Source organism: Marmota monax, unplaced genomic scaffold (assembly GCF_021218885.2).
Source record: "Marmota monax isolate L192 unplaced genomic scaffold, Marmota_monax_Labrador192_F-V1.1 WCK01_AAM20220418_F8-fsc00001, whole genome shotgun sequence".
Classification (NCBI taxonomy): domain Eukaryota; kingdom Metazoa; phylum Chordata; class Mammalia; order Rodentia; family Sciuridae; genus Marmota; species Marmota monax.
The window spans coordinates 56292401-56308784 of record NW_026693777.1 but is presented as its reverse complement, the minus strand read 5'-3'; the positions used below and the strand labels follow the sequence as shown (position 1 = coordinate 56308784).

General features: G+C 39.8%; 1 protein-coding gene and 1 pseudogene across 1 annotated transcript in view; one reads left to right on the top strand and one right to left on the bottom strand.

The window, feature by feature from the left end:
- Positions 1 to 4273: 4273 nt before the first annotated feature.
- LOC124104806 (protein tyrosine phosphatase type IVA 1-like) lies at positions 4274 to 4856 on the bottom strand (annotated as a pseudogene).
- Positions 4857 to 10478: 5622 nt separating this feature from the next.
- Positions 10479 to 16384, top strand: part of Pygo1 (pygopus family PHD finger 1) — a 37360-nt gene continuing 31454 nt past the window's right edge. The window contains exon 1 of the mRNA XM_046461732.2: positions 10479 to 11040. Coding sequence (XP_046317688.1) covers positions 10992 to 11040 — 49 coding nt within the window. The 5' untranslated portion in view covers positions 10479 to 10991. The remainder of the gene's footprint in view (positions 11041 to 16384) is intronic.

Below are 16384 nucleotides of genomic sequence, written 5' to 3'. Positions count from 1 at the left end.
CCTGTGGCAGAAAATGATGATGAATTTCGAAAAAATGTAAAGGCCTGTGAGCATAAAGAGCAAAGGGAGTGGTATTGAAATTTATGTTATATAAGCCTTGTAATTCAAGTATTTAAATAACCTAGCCTTTATTATAAAAGCAGTGGGAAGCTATTGAGAAATTTTATGTAAAGGAATGAAATGATGAGATTTATTAAAAAGAGCACTCTGTATTCTGGATAATAGTTTGGCAGTTCCTTGCAAAAGTAAAAATGGACTTACCATATGACCCAGCAATCACATTTTGGGGTTTTTAATCTTCAAAATACAAAGAGTTGCTGGAATTACAGGTCTGTGCCACCTTGCCCAATTTGTCAATTTCTTGATTTTAATATTGTTCCACGGTTGTATATTATGTTAAAATCAGGGAAACCTAAGGAAAGGATGCAAGGAACTTCCTTATACATTTCTTTGAAACTTTCTGTGAAGCTACAATTATATCAAAAATTTTAACATTTTTTTAAGTTGTACGTGGACATAATACCTTTATTTTATTTTTATGTGGTGCTGAGGATCAAACCCAGTGCCTCAGTGCATGCTAAGTGAGTGTTCTTCCTCAGAGCCACAACCCTAGCCCCCCCAAATAAAAAAGTTTTGAAAAAGAGCCCTTTAGTTACCAAGTGGAAAATGAATATTTAAGGCAATGTGAGGAAAACTGTTGGGTGATTACTGCATAAGCCTAGAAGAGAAATAAACTATCATAGCTGGACTTGAGTGGTGGCAGTAGGACAGAGAAGAATGGACACACCTGAGAAATATTTAGGAGGTGAAATTCATGGAATATGGTGATGGATGGGACTTAAGAGTTTGAAGAGAACAAGGTTAAGGGTATTTTGAAGTACGAATTTTCCCTGATATTTCATATTATAGAAAATAGACACTTTGGAATATGACAGCAAAAAATTGGAAGGCACCATTTTATGACAGAGCATATTCTAGAACCAAAGATGCTATTGATAGGAAGTCATTTAGGAAGCTTTGCTAGTCTGAAGGACACACTATCATTGTGTTGATAATCAATTTATTAACTCTCAACTCCAAATTTGATTTTCATTGCCTGCTTTGTAAAAATGGAGCTGGACTCTAAATATTTTGCCTTTACCAGCTGGTGTGATACTAAACTTTGTCAGGAGAGACACTATAGAAAGGGGTTTTCCTTCCTGTTCTGTTGCTCCTCTGAGTGGGCTCCTGCAGGGTGCATGACTTTTTTAAGCATTCAGCTCCTGTAGTGCTGGTAGCTTACCAGTAGCAGATGATGCAATGCCAGTAGCACCAGGGGCATCTTCCTCTGGCATGTCCCTTGAAGATTAGCACCCCAGAAACCTCTCTCACATTCAGTGAGCCACTGCTGTACTCTCAGCCTGGGGAAGGAGGGAGCCCCTTCTTTGGATGGTCTGTCTCAGCTTTCAGGGTTAGTGGCTGCTCCTTACATCAGCTTTTCTCATGTACTTTAGCATTCTCTATACATCTTATTATCTAATCAACTGTCTCTCCCCTTTTACAGTAACTATTTCCCTGTTCTTATTCCTTAAGTTATCTTCCCTCTTACTGTGATCTCCTGCTATTGTTAATCCTTTTTTATTGTTTTCCCTATTTAAATTGCTGTATGGTCTTTGTGCCCTGATTGAATCCTGACTCTTACAAATCATCTCCCAAAGTTTGCTGTTGTGATTCCCTTCATCTTTGAGATGCTGATAGCCTATAATATTTGCTAAAAAAAGGTATCCTAGGTATGATTGACCCATGTATGAAGATTGCTAAACTGGCCACAATTTTAATTATATCATGAAAGTTTTCAAATTAAAGTTTCACGATTCTGAATGCCTAGATTGGGCTTGACTTTTTTTTTTCTATTCAATTTTAAATAAATTTATGATTTTCACATTTCAAGTGTTTTTAAAATAAAAGTGATAGAAATATTTTCCTGCCCCTCCCAAACAAATCTACATGTTAATCTAAACCAATTTACTTTAGAGGTTTAAATACTCTACCATTGTACAAACAGACAAAATCTGAAATGTAAAATATTAAAAGCAGGGCTGGGGATGTAGCTCAGTGATAAAGCACTTAACTGTGTGAAGCCCTAGGTTTGATCCTCAGCACCACACACACACACATTAAAATGTTTCTGACTTTAAAGTATTAAAAACAAATACTACAAAATCCACACTTCAAAATAGGTGTAGGAAAATAAAGAAGTAGATTCCAGGCCAAGGATGACTTATGATAGAAATGAGTACTTCATTCTGCTGCATATGATACTGTTGATCATTTCTTCCTTTTCTCGATTGCCTTATTATTTCTGTTTTCTGATTTTTAAATTTTCTTAATTTTTTTTTACAAGCTCTTCTATCTCTGTCTAAACTTTAAAATCCCTATATTCTGTTCTTGGCTCTTATTTTTCATTGGTCCTGGATGAGTTTATCCATTGTTAGGTAATGTGTCTTTCATTTATCCACAGCCTAGGTCTGTCCCCTGAGCTCCAGGGTCTTTTAAGTGGTCCAAGCTCTAATCTGGGAGTAAGCAAACTATATAGGCTATTGGTCAAATCCAGCCCATTACCTGTTTTTTTTTTTAATATTTAATTTTTAGTTGTAGTTGGATACAGTATCTTTATTTTATTCATTTATTTTTATGTGGTGCTGGAGGATCAAAACCAGGGTCTCACATGTGCGAGGCAAGCGCTCTACTGCTGAGCCACAACCCCAGGCTTGTTTGTTTTTAACAAGTGCATTTCATTGTTTATTTAGATATTTAAGTTCTCACATGAAGTATTTACAAACTGATGAACACGGACAAATTATTTCTCCCACAGAGTACAACCACATATTCCCAGAAAGTTTAAATATATGGTTAATGTTTATTAATACACATCACCATTTTATCAATTACATAATAAAACCAAATTATCAAGAATCCAAATATTAAGTTACACAGTTCAAAAGGAATATAAGTATTAGATGTCTGCTCGATTCGTTAGCAAAAACCTACTTTTTTTTTTTTGCAAGCTGAGAAGGAAAGGAAAAAAATCATACTTCAAACAAAAAATAAGTTGGTAAACAACTTCTGATAATTACGAAAAAATTTACAAGAATTTCAGAAATGTTATTAAGAATTGTTTTAGCTACAATAAAAAAGCATCTATCTTTTAAAAAAGATTTACTAAATTAAAGAACATATTTTAGGGCTGGGGATGTGGCTCAAGCGGTAGCGCGCTCACCTGGCATGCGTGCGGCCGGGTTCAATCCTTAGCACCACATACAAAGATGTTGTGTCTGCCAAAAACTGAAAAATAAATATTGAAATTCTCTCTCTATCTCTCTCTTTAAAAAAAGAAAAAGAACATATTTTACAGGTTCTGCAAGAGATGCAGGCAACATTTTACTAAAAATATTTAATAATCCTTCTCATTAGTTTTTCAGGCCCTCCCTATTCAGTTGCACCTCTGAGTGCAAACATTAAATTAACTGTAAGGCCTTTTTTATTTTGGTCTGGAAATATTAAAGACATGTACTTCTGTAACAGCTTAGGCTTTCGAAGAGGAGTTTTCCCATAACAGCATAAAATAAGACTCATAGAAAGACATTAAAAAAATCACCATAAGACTTAATAAAAAGCTTTAAAAAAAAAAACAGTGGTTAAAAGCAAACCTGAGAAGAACAAATAAAAAGTTAAAAAAAAAAAAAAGCAAACCTCATGCATACTGGTACAAATGTGAGAGATGTAAACGTAATGTAAACATAAAGCAAGCAGGCAAATAACTACATAGGCCCTGCAATGTTTGAAATGACTGAAAAAATAAATCACTAAGGTCTAGAGTGTTCTTAGTTTCTAGAGTTTTTGGTTTGTTTGATACTGAAAATTATTGCACTGGGTATTTTGGCACCTAATTTTTCTAAATGTCTTATATATTAAGATTCTGGCATAGAAAGAAATTTAAATTCATTAACTCAATACCACATGATTTCAGGAAAGGTCAATTGAACAAATAATAACCACATTTTAAATGCTGAACAGCAAGGAATCTTTTGCTAAGTGTTTAAATATGTTGATTATAACCCAAACATAGAGGTTGAATTCTGTCCAGCTTGCAGCCTGGTGAAACTGCTTTCCAGTACTGCTATGGAAGCTTCCATTAGACTTATTCACCACACCAACATGTTGGCCCAATATGCACGTCAAAGGTCCCTTCTCAAGTTCCACTTACAATGCAGAAGCATCAGTTGCCTGAGTTTTATTGAACCCAACAGTTGTTTCTATTACCTCTTGAGTCTTTAAAGCACAGCTACATTTTCTGACTGTACTTCTCCAGCTACAAAAGTTGCTTGCTGCTTTTGTCTTATGAATTATGTTGCACCTTCATATTTCATTCCACCTTCAATTAATGCTAGGGCAACAAGCACTGGAGCTCTTCCAAGGTCTGCAAGACAATGGACAGTGATACAACAACTAGGTTCTTCATGAAGCTTAATTTTTACAAGACTTAACCAGTTATCAACAATCTGGTTGAACAGTGGTGAACCATCATCAAAAGGCCAATCAAGAACATGAGTATGGGGCTGGAGATGTGGCTAAATGGTAGACTGCTTGCCTGGAAAGAATGACACCCTTGTGTTCAATTCTCGACACTACCAAAAAACAAAACATGAGTAGTGTCACAGGTTGCTTCACTTACTCTTACTATTATGGTAATACCATATTTCTTAAGTTCCTGTATAAGTTTGTTTAAGGTTGCATTGGTTGGATTGTGTGTAAAAAGTACTCTTTAGTTCGTCTACTTGACTTCCAACAGGAGCAGGACAGTTTATTTGAGCCATGTTAATTTAGTTAAAAAACAACAACAAAACAAACAAACAAACAAAAAAACACACAATAGGGTTTTGAAAGAATTTAAAAAATTAAGTACAGAAATGATGCAAAGTAACTGATGTCAATGTCAACATACTCCATTTGATATTATCAATGCTTTGAGTATGAAGTTGGGAGGAATGGGAAATGAAATGAACCTGCTAAGAAGCAGCAGTAATTCTCCCATCCAGTAATACTGAGACAATAGAACAGAAATGCCCTGAGGTTTACCCCATCCAAGTCAGAACTTTTATAAAATGCTCTGTGAATTTCAATCCAACACTTCTGTGTCCAAGTTAACTACCCTTATGGGGGCTTCTTGGTGGCATAGTAATGAATTTCTACAGTTCACTTGTCTGCATAGAAGTCACATTGTGTCTGGCAGCAACCTCCATTGTCCTTCAGAAACTCCATAAATCTATAACCACAGAACTGAGAAATATGTTTGCTCATTGATGATTGCGGCCTAATCATAGAGCAGGTCCCAAGGCAGTGGCAGTGGGAACTGTGGCTGCAGGTCAGGTTTGTTGTGTGGCAGAGGAGGCTGATAAAGGCTGCAAACAGGGCACCAGACTATCATGCAGTGAGTGGCGCACACAGGAGAATGGCCAAATAGGAGACAATCTCATTGATAAATAAATTATTGGAACACAACTATACCTACTTGTTTACAGATTATCTATGGTTGCTTTTATATTGCTGAGTAGCTGTGGTAGAGGACATATCACCCGAAAAGCCTGTGAGCTTCATTATCTGGCCCTTCACAAAAGTTTGCCTATCCTTGCTCTAACCTCATTTTTATATTCTATTGAGCTTTACGCGTGTTCAAGTATGGTTTCTAAACCGTTGAGTGGGCCCACAAGAACACTTAGCTGCATCTTTTTAGTAAGAGATATAAAGATCAAGTCTGGAACTCATAACCAAGTCCCATGGATATGACGACAGCAAGGTGAAAGGATATTTTTAGTAGGAATTCTGTCATATTGGGGACATAAGGAGAGTATTTAGGCTGGGCAGAGAGCTTAATTTGCCTCACTTCTGCATGGATTGGAGCCACACTTCAACACAGTGAGACTTCAGCTTTATTTTGATACTTAAGGATTGGTATCTGGCCACGTCATGTTATATCCAGGATATTAGGTATCAATACCAGTGGTGAGGCATATTGATAGGTCTTCATGGGAAACTGACATTTCCAAAATTGAACAAGAGTATAAGAACATGACAGATGTTGTGAGGGAGTAAAAGTATTTGTTTAAGAGCAGCATGTGTTCCTGTCTCCCTCTTCCACCCCCCTTATCCTCAGGAGCCACAAGAATAAGGACATATGTGATAGATTGATGCAGTAATGATCCCAATTTGTTCTGCTTCTCTTGTATCCAAATCCTTGGGTAATCCAGTCCCTCAGTGACTTTAGGTTTGGCCAAATTAATTGCTTTAGCCAATGAGACATAAGCAAAGCCTTGAAAAGTACTCACAAGTTAGGATTTGCCCTCTTGGTGCATTTGGAAATCCCATAACCACTACCATATGAAAGAGCCCAGACTAGCTGGCTGGATCCTAACAGTTCGGTTTCCTTTATTGTTCCTGCTGACGACCAGCCAACCACCAGACATGAAAGTAAGGCCACTAGCTGACCACCAATTCTTGAGTCCACCCAGCCATCACTATGTGGTGTTGAGAAAAACCACTCTAGCTCAGCACAAATTGCTTATCCATAGGATCATGAGCAAATAAATTTTTCTTTAAGCCATCAAGTTTGGGGGTTGTTTGTTATGCAGCATAAGGTTATTATAACTGTTTAAGTGAAACTGATATAAGTTAACTCATAACTGTTAATGTAATTTCATGTGTTGGTATATGTATGGCTTTGGGAATTATTCATTAGTATATCTGTCTGCAAGACTTCCCCACTTCAGACTCAAGGTGTTCAAAACTGACCTCATCTTGACCTCACCACCCATTGCTAACAAATCTTCTCTTCCTGTATTCTCTGTCAGCTGAATTAAGTCTGGGAGCAAATTCTTGATTTGTCCCTCATACTCCACATCCAAACTGACCATGATGTCAGTTTTTGCCACCATTCTCTGTAATCCCTCTCCACTACTCTACTTTAGTGTATAAGACCCTCGCTGATCTCTTGCCTCATTTTATATATTATTTCCTAATTGCTATGGTTTGAATGTACCTTCTTCACAACTTAGGTGCTATTAATGTGATCGGATTAGGAAGTGGGACCTTTAAGAGGTCATTAAACCATAAGGTCTCCTCCCTCACTAACAGGATAAGGTGTCGTTATAAAAGGGCTTGATGGAGGGAGTTCAGACATTTTTTGCCTTTTCACCTTTTGCCATGTGAGAATGCACTGTTGCACTCTGGATGCAGCATTCAAGACGCTATCTTCAAAGTGGAGAGCAGCCGAGCAGCCCTCGCCAGATGCTGGCACCAGATGCTGAGCTTCCTACCCAGGAAAATTTATTTCTCAGAACTGTGAGAAAACCAAATTAATTTTCTTAATAAATAAACCAGCTTGTGGTATTTTGTTATATGCTGTAGCAGCACACATATACACGTTTTTGGAGACAGGGATTTTGCTATGTTGCCCAGGTTGGTCTTGAACTTATGGGTTAAAGTGATTCTCCTGAAAAAAAAAAAAAAAAAAGTGATTCTCCTGCCTTAGTGTCCTGAATAGCTGGGACTAGTGGTGTGCACCACCATGCCTGGTAGACAGAAATGTTTTGTGCTGATCCAATCTGTCCTTTACCTTGTAGGGAGAATGATCTCAATTACAGAACTAAATATGTCACTCACCTAGTTAAACTTTTCAGTGTTTCCCTATTGCTTTCGTGAAAAAAAAAATTCTTAGTATGACTTGCAATGACTTTCAGAGATCTGGTCCCTGTATACTTTCTGGAAATCAGCTCCTGCCACTTCTCAAAAGGTACCTTATGTTCTAGCCACTGTTAACAACTTAAGGTCTCTAAAAGATTCATACTTTTTCACCCCCTCTTTTCCTTTGGAAATTTGGTTCCCACTAATCATAAGACTCCATTTGCTCTTCCAATCTGTTTAGCTAATTTTAAGTTCTCCCCCTCCTCTTTTTTGTGGTTAAAATACATGAACATACAATTTGAAAAGTACAGTTCAGTGGTATTAATTACACTATTGTGCAACCATCACCACTATCCATCTCCAGAAAATATTTATCATTCCAAACTGAAACTTCTTACCTATTTAACAATAATTCCCCATTATCTATCCTTGCCCCAGCTCCTAGTAATTATTCATAAACATTCTTTATATATATATATATATATATATATATATATATATATATATATATATATGCACACACACACACACACATATATTTATTTATTAGTTGTGGGTGGACACAATACCTTTATTTTGTTTATTTTTATGTAGTGCTGAGGATTGAACCCAGGGCCTCACACGTGTGAGGCAAGCACTCTACCACTGAGTCACAACCCCAGTCCATATACATTTTTTAAAGGTCACCAGCCCTCTGCCTCTATAACTGGGTAGAGGGTTTCTCTCCTGTGCTGACATGGTAGTCGAGTGCAGTGCTTGGCCGTGTGCATCGTCAATGTTAGTTTAAACCTCTACTTTATCCTTTGCACTGTGAACTCTTTAAGAAGAAGAATTATTGTCTCAATAACTTTTCTACATCTTTGAGTAACAATGCTTCATTTCATACCATTCATAAAAACAGGTCACCGAATCTGTTTATTGCTTTTGAATCACCTTAGAGAGCATTTAAAGACATTTCCAGACCTCATTCCCAGAGATCCTGATTCAGTAAATCTGGAGGGGAGTTTGGGAATCTTAAGTTTAGGAATGTTTTCCAGATAATTTTGATATGTGCAAGCCAGAAGCCAGGATTTTTAAATTAAATTGATCTTAAAAAATGATGTCCAAGTAGGATGGTCTTTTAATTCTTGATCAACCATTGAAAAGAGGCCAGTTTCTTTTGACTTACTTTTTAGTCTCTAGCCTTAGGAAGTTATAATAAAGAACTTAAAATCTCTTAGCAATGATTTTTTTCTCAACTGTTCTCTTTGCACTAAGGTTTATTTATGTTTTCATATTGACTGATATAAATGTATGTTTTTATATTGACTTTTCCAAAGAGCTTTTACATCTGCCCTCAACAATCCTTTGAAGTAGGATGTTAGATCCAATTTGCTTTATCATATTTGCCATTTGCTTTGACTTTATCACACCATGAGAATCCCATTTGTAACAGGGCCAGTTCTAGTCTATTTATTCATATAGTCATTCAACAAGTATGTTTTGAACACCTACTATGTGCCGGTTAGGTACCAGACAACACAGCAGCAGACGGGACAAAATTTCTGCCTTCGTAGAGCTTATATTCTAGTTGGGGAAACCCCTTCTCCTCTGTTGTGTCTCCTGTATCAACATTTTCCCCATCCTATCCTAGTGAATCTTCTAATTAGGAATTCCAACCCCACCGGCTCCATTAGATATCAGAGTCGTGTTTGCCTTTAAAAAGCAGGTTCCTATGCTGTGCTGCGGGTCTGTTGTCTAGCTGGTAAGTCTATAGGACTATACACTGGCTCTATGTTTACATCCATTCTCTTTGACATTATGGTCTGGGTAACTGAATAAGTTCTGAGTCTTGTCCTGTTAGTTTTAGGTTCTCACATGCTTAATGAGTCCTTTTCAGTTACTTTGACATCAAAATAAGCCGTGTTTTACCTGATTGGAGATTAGAATCTGCACCTACAAATTCTCTTTAGTAGGATAACTAGAAAACAAAGGAAACAGGGACCTGTTTCATGAAAGTATATCAAGAATGTCACAGCTAAAAGGGACCTTGGAGATGAAGCCTCACTGCCTTTTACAGATCAGAAAACTGAGATTCAGAGATGTTCCCTGAATCGTCTCAGGTCACAGAGCCCAAACGACTAATGTGGACCTGTGGTCAAATCTAACCTACAATGTCACCGAGAGTCCTCCTAATATTTAACGTCTACGTGAGGTCCAGCCGGCGCATGGCTTCTACCCCACGTCGCTCTTTCTGGAGCAGGTAAGCCGTTAAAACATCAGGTTGGGACACTGCAGAAACAGGTGTCCAGACCACGGACACCGAGTCGGGGAATCTGGGGTTCCACATGCCCGCCGAGAACTCTACAGCTCCCGCTTACAAAGTTTTCTCGCTTCGTACGTTCCTCTTTCATATCCCTGGCTGCGAGGCCAAGATGCCTGCTGTGGCTTCCGAAGAAGTTGGGAGATGCCACTTCCTCCCCGAAGCTCGGTCGGGCGCGCTGGCCACTGCGCCGGGCGTCCTTGGGCCCGGCGGCCGGCGAGGGAGAGCGGGGCGCGGGGCGGGGCGGCCCCTCGGCGCGCGCTGCCCGCCCGGGCTGCCAGGGCCGCGGGCCCGCGAGCCCCGGCGCGGAGTGAGAGGCGCGCGCGGGCCGTGGGGGCTGGGCCGAGGCGGAGCGCGAGGCGGCGGCGGCGGCGGGAGGCGCCGCGGGACGAGGCAGCGGCCCCCGCCCCCCCCGAAGCCCGTCCCCGCGCGGGGCTGGGAGCGCAGGGCGGGGAAGCCGCGGGGCCGCGCCACGTCCCTCGCCCGCCCCGGAGCGGGTTTTGCAGGCGGCTCCAGGCTGGGGGCTTTTGTGTCTGCGACTCGGGAGCGGCGAGAGCGCAGACCTCCTCCTCAGAGGGCGCTGTGAGTGCGCCGCCAGGGCCGCGCCGCCCGCCTCCTGCCTCCCCTGTCAGCGGCGGCGAAGAAGAAGGAGTGGGAGGTGGCATCGGCGGTGGCGGCGGCTTCGTCCTCGCACATGCCGGCCCTGGGCTGGGGGCCGCCCCCAGGCCGCGCTCCCGGCCGCTGCCACTGAGCCGGGGGAGTCCCCGCACGCTGCCCCGCCGCCCCGAGGCCTCGTCCTCCTCCCAAACTTTGCAAAGTCGGCCCGCGTCCCCGCCGCCCTCGGCTGCGCCTGGGCGCCGAGGCTCGCCTCACAGCCGCAGCGGCCCCGCGAGGAGGAGGAGCCGCCTTCGCCGCATCAAAGAGACCGAATTCCCGCGGCCTGGGGGGGAGTCATGCTTGGCGGTCTGTAATGTCAGCAGAACAGGAGAAGGATCCTATTTCGCTGAAGAGAGTTCGAGGTAACCGAGAAGGGCGCAGGACTGGGGGGGCCGGGGTGAGTGCGGTGCGCGGGGCCGCGTGCCCGGCAGCCGGGAGGCCACGGGGCTCGGTCCGGGCCTAACTCCGCGCAGCCCGCGTCCCGCCCGCGCCCCAGGGCCGAGCTGCGGTCCGAGACGCGCGGCCCCGGCGCCCGCTGGCCCATAGACACTCGCGCCGAGCCCTCCCCTAGCGACTTCGTGTTGGGAGGCAGTTGGAGCCGCACTCAGCATCCCTTCATACCCTCTCCCGCCTCACCTCATCCTTAACACTCAGCACAATAGGCACCTCAGAGGGTGAGAAAGAGGCACCCCTGGCAGAGACCTCGAAGGATGCCCCCCCCCCCCCATAAAAGTAAGTTGGATTGCAGGAGAGTTGACTCTTGAAGGTCTTCAGGCTTTCGCGTCCCTCCCAGCCCTTCACCCCTCCCGACCCCCTCCCAATGCAACAGACACTCATTTTTGTTTTCCTTAAGATTAAGAGAAGAAACTATATAAATTCACAAGGCGTTTTCTTTATTTCTTTATGAACAATCATCTAATCAGGCATGATAGGGTTTCCTCTTTCTTGCAAACTAGTTAAGAGTTGTACTGCCGTCTTACTAAGAAAAATCAGAACCAGGTATTAGACAAAAGATGCTGCTGCAAGTTCACAAACGCCAAATACCATTTGGAAATTTGTGAATACTTTCCAGCTCTTATGCCCAGCTCTCAATAGGGTTCAGACTGAAAGTCTCCAAATCTGAGTAATGTTTGTTCGTTAAGCAAATATTTATTGAACATTTACTATGTACTAGACATTGTTCTTGGTGCTGAATAAAAAAAAAATAGATGATCTTCACCCAGAAGGTGTTCACACTCTTGTGGGTTAAACACTTGATAAACAAAAAGGATAGAATGTCAAATGGTAAAAACAAAACCAAAACCAACAAACATACCAAAAAAAAAAAAAAAAAAAAAAAACAGAGAAAAAGGATAGTATGGGTGAGGAAGAAGGCTTTATATGGGAAGGTGATATTTGTTTGATCCAAGACCTAAAGGAAACTGTATAGTAGATCCTTGTGATGACTGTGAAAAAAGCACTCTCAGCAAAAGGAACAGCAAATGCAAAGACTCTGGGTCTGAAATATACCTAGGCAGTATTCAAGCAACAGCAAAGAAGCTGTTGTAACTGTAGTGAAGTTAGCAAGTGAAGAGTTGTATGAGATGGGCAAAGGGATGGGATTATTGTGTATTGGAAGGCCTTGTGAACCATTTAAAACAGGCTTTTACTCTGATAGGGACTGGACAGTTTTGTGCAGAAGAGCAATCTGACATTTTTAATGGGGCTTCTCTAGTGGTTTTACAGAAAATAGACTGTAGAGAACAAGTGCTAAATCGGGGAGATTAGTTAGGAGGCTATTGAAATAATCCTTTCATCCAAAAAAAGGGTAAATTGCTTTATAAATCAGTAAGTAATAAGGTAAATTTAATTTGACTTAGGTAATACAGAGATCAAGAACTACAGTCATTCATTGATCTTTTTATAGAATGCAACTGCAGATTAAACATACATAGAACTGGTGTGGACTCACTGACAATGTGATCTCCAAGACATCCAGTCATGGGTCTTGAGGTAGAACTGATTTTCTCAGCCATTAAAAAAAAACAAAAACAAGGGGCTGGGGATATGGCTCAAGCCATAGCATGCTCACCTGGCATGCTTGGGGCGCTGGGTTCGATCCTCAGCACCAAATAAAAATAAAATAAAGATGTTGTGTCCATCGAAAACTAAAAAATAAATATTAAAAAAACCCCATAATTTAGAGTATTGTTTTTAAAGGCTTAATATCACAGCCTTTCATTTGGTGAAATATTTCATCCTTCTGTTTGTAGTTAAGAGTTGCCAAAGCCAGATGCAGTGTTGCAAGCCTATAATTCCAGCAGAACAGGAGGCCGAGGCAGTAGGATCACAAGTTCAAAGCCAGCCTCAGCAACTTAGTGAACTCTGTCTCAAAATAAACAGCTGGAATGGATCTTGGTGGTTAAGCGCCCTGAGTTCAATCCCCAGTACCAAAATAAATAAATAAATAAGTTGCCAAAGCTCTTAAAAAGTAGGCATTTCTGAGCTACAATATTTCTCCTGAGATTTTTGCTGTATTATTTTGCCTATTATTATAAATTGCTTTGAAGTTTAAGGAAAAGAGCTATGAAGTTTATACCTTTGAATTCAATTATCAGTCTTAAATCAAATTTAATTCTAAATAAAATGGATGAGTATTTTATTGTGGGTCAAGAGCACAGATATATCATCATTTTGTACCAACTGCTGCTTTTAAGTCTCATACCTTACCTATTGGGATTTGACTCAGATGTCAGATCAAGAATATTCTGAGAGTTAAGTACCAGAATAAAAGACAAAACACTTTTTTTTAAGTCAATTTTTGTTTCATGAAGAGGGTTTTTATAAGTCATTTTCTAATAATCAACAGTTTAAGAGATATTTTGTAGGTTATTTCATAATCCACAAAATGTACCAGAATATTCTGAAACATAGTTCTGTTGAACTTCACTGCCCTGGAACTTTTTGTTATTTGCATCATTAACTGCATATGCAAGTTGTGTTAGATTATAAACTCTTGAGCAGTACTTCTCAAACTTCTTCTCACCCACTGATGTATATAGACAGATCTTTTTTTTTTTTAAGAGAGAGAGAGAGAGAATTTTTTTTAATATTTATTTTTTAGTTTTCAGTGGACACAACATCTTTATTTTATTTTTATGTGGTGCTGAGGATCGAACCCAGCGCCTCGAGCATGCCAGCCAAGCGTGCTACCGCTTGAGCCACATCCCCAGCCCAGACAGATCTTTTTAAATGGTTCTTTATTTCATGTGTATTACCAAAAACAAACAAACAAAAAAACCCTTGAAACTCCTTGCTTATGCATATACATATTTCAATTTAAATTAATTATTTAAAGAGTAATATTTTAGGTGGAACTCAGATTTGACCCAATTATGACAACATTAATGATTGAGGACTTTATCATAATATGCTCCCTAAACTAAAAGCATCATATTCACCTGTTGTACTTAGTAACTGTAAAATCCTAGATCCACAGAATCAAGATATCAAGGAAAGTTTCCTTGCATCTTTAATGAGATTCCCAGGTGATCCTTATATATGCAAAAGTTTGAAAACTGTGGTTTGTGGACCTAATTTCGAAGGAGAGTGGACCAGAAAAAGTTGATTTGTGGTTTTCCAAACTTTTCCTGATGTTATAACATTAGAGTCTGAATCACTATTTAGTGACACAATGTCTTATTCATATTTCCCCCCCAGTGCTTACCACCCTTTAACTCTGAGCTCTTAATTACAAGATAAATCCATAAAGACATACTATATCTTAATTATCTTTTTAGTTGCCTTGGCAGTAGTAAATGTCAGATTAATTAATGGAGGAGTAAATACATTAATTAATTCAGTAATATCTTTATGTTGCATTCTAATTGTCCACAGCCCCTCAAACTGCAAAAGCTTGCCCTTTTCCCTTAGAATGTCACCTGTAATCCTTATTTTTAAATAAACATTCCCATTCTGTAGTATTCTTAGAACTCTTTTCGATATTGATGTGTAGGCATTATTCATTTCTTTATTCAGCATGTATTTATTAAGTAGTCACAGTGCCAGATTGTGGGAATACATTAAGAAGACTATGACACAGCCAGGTATGGTGGTATATGCCTGTAATCCTAGTGACTCGGGAGGCTGAGGCAGGAGGATCACATGCTCAAGGCCAGCATTAGCAACTTATCAAGACCCTGCTTCAAATAAAAACTAAAAATGGCTGGGGATATAGCTTAGTAGCAAAGCATCCCAGGGTTCAATCCCCAGTACCAAAATTAAAAAAAAGACTTGACACCTATCCTCAAGAAATGATCAACTTAGTACAGGACACTTGACACTGTGGAATAAATGCCTAACACATGGTAGGCATTAGAAAACATACTGAATTCTTCATTACTGAATGAATTATCCTTTCTGTTACCTTTTCAGTTTCCCTTACTCCTTCTACATTGGATTTTTTCTGTAAATCTACAAGTTTTTTTTTTTAATATTTATTTTTTTAGTTGGACACAATATCATCTTTATTTTATTTATTTATTTTATGTGGTGCTAAGGATCGAACCCAGGGCCTCACTCGTGCTAGGTGAGCACTCTACTACTGAGCCCCAGCCCCAGCCCTACAAGTGATTTTTTTTTTGTCCTTTTAAAAATATTTTATTTAATCATACATGAACACAATACCTTTATTTATTTATTTATATGTTGTGCTGAGGATCGAAGCCAGTGCCTCACACGTGCTAGGCAAGCACTCTACCACTGAGCTACAGCCCCAGCCCCCTTACAAACTGTTTTAAGTTTTGTTTTTTGTTTTCCCAATGGAGAAAAGTTAAAAGACACAAATAGAAACTTTGAGTGTTAGGTTATATGTTCCTTTATTTCCTTAAAATATAATTACTATCTATAAGGCAGTCAAGAAAAACCTCCTAGAGAAAAGTTTTAGATATGGTTTGTGTTCTTTTGTATTAAGTGATGTAGAAGGAAGGGGTTGCTCAGAGGTAGAGTGCTTGCCTAGTATGTTTGAGACACTGGGTTGGATTCTAGCACCACATAAAAATAAATAAAGGTATTATGTCCATCAACAACTAAAAATATTAAAAAAAAAAAAGATGGGGCTGGGGTTGTGGCTCAGTGGTAGAGCACTTGCTAGCATGTGTGAGGCACTGAGTTTGATCCTCAGCACCACATAAAAATAAATAAATAAAGGTATTGTGTCCAATTACAACTAAAAAATAAATGTTTTTTAAAAAGGATGAAAAGGAATGAGAAATGGTCTCTGGGGATTTCGAGAAGGCACTTTTGGTAGAAAACCACAGTATAAAGCATTGATGATTAATGTGCCAAAAATTAAATGATATAGATGTGGCTAAAAAGATGTGTGGTAGGAAGATGTAACAAATAGTTTGAAAAGAGTCAAAAGAAAGTTTCTAGGAGTGTTTTTTTTTCCCTAGTTTCCTGGCTTCTTCTTTTTTTCTCCATTGGGGGAAAAAATTTAAAACTATTTGTAGATAATGTGGAAGGAGAGGGAAAAACTGAAAAGGTAGCAGAAAGGATTGCTCATTAATTAGTGAAGCATTCAGTACATATTTTCTAATACCTATCATGTGCTAGGCACTCACTGTTCCAGTAGTTTGGGATGAGACTGACAAGGATCCTATTTTCATAAACTGGGTCTCTGAAGCTTAGAGAAGGGTAAGGTTAGCATCAAGGATACTTATGGAGGAT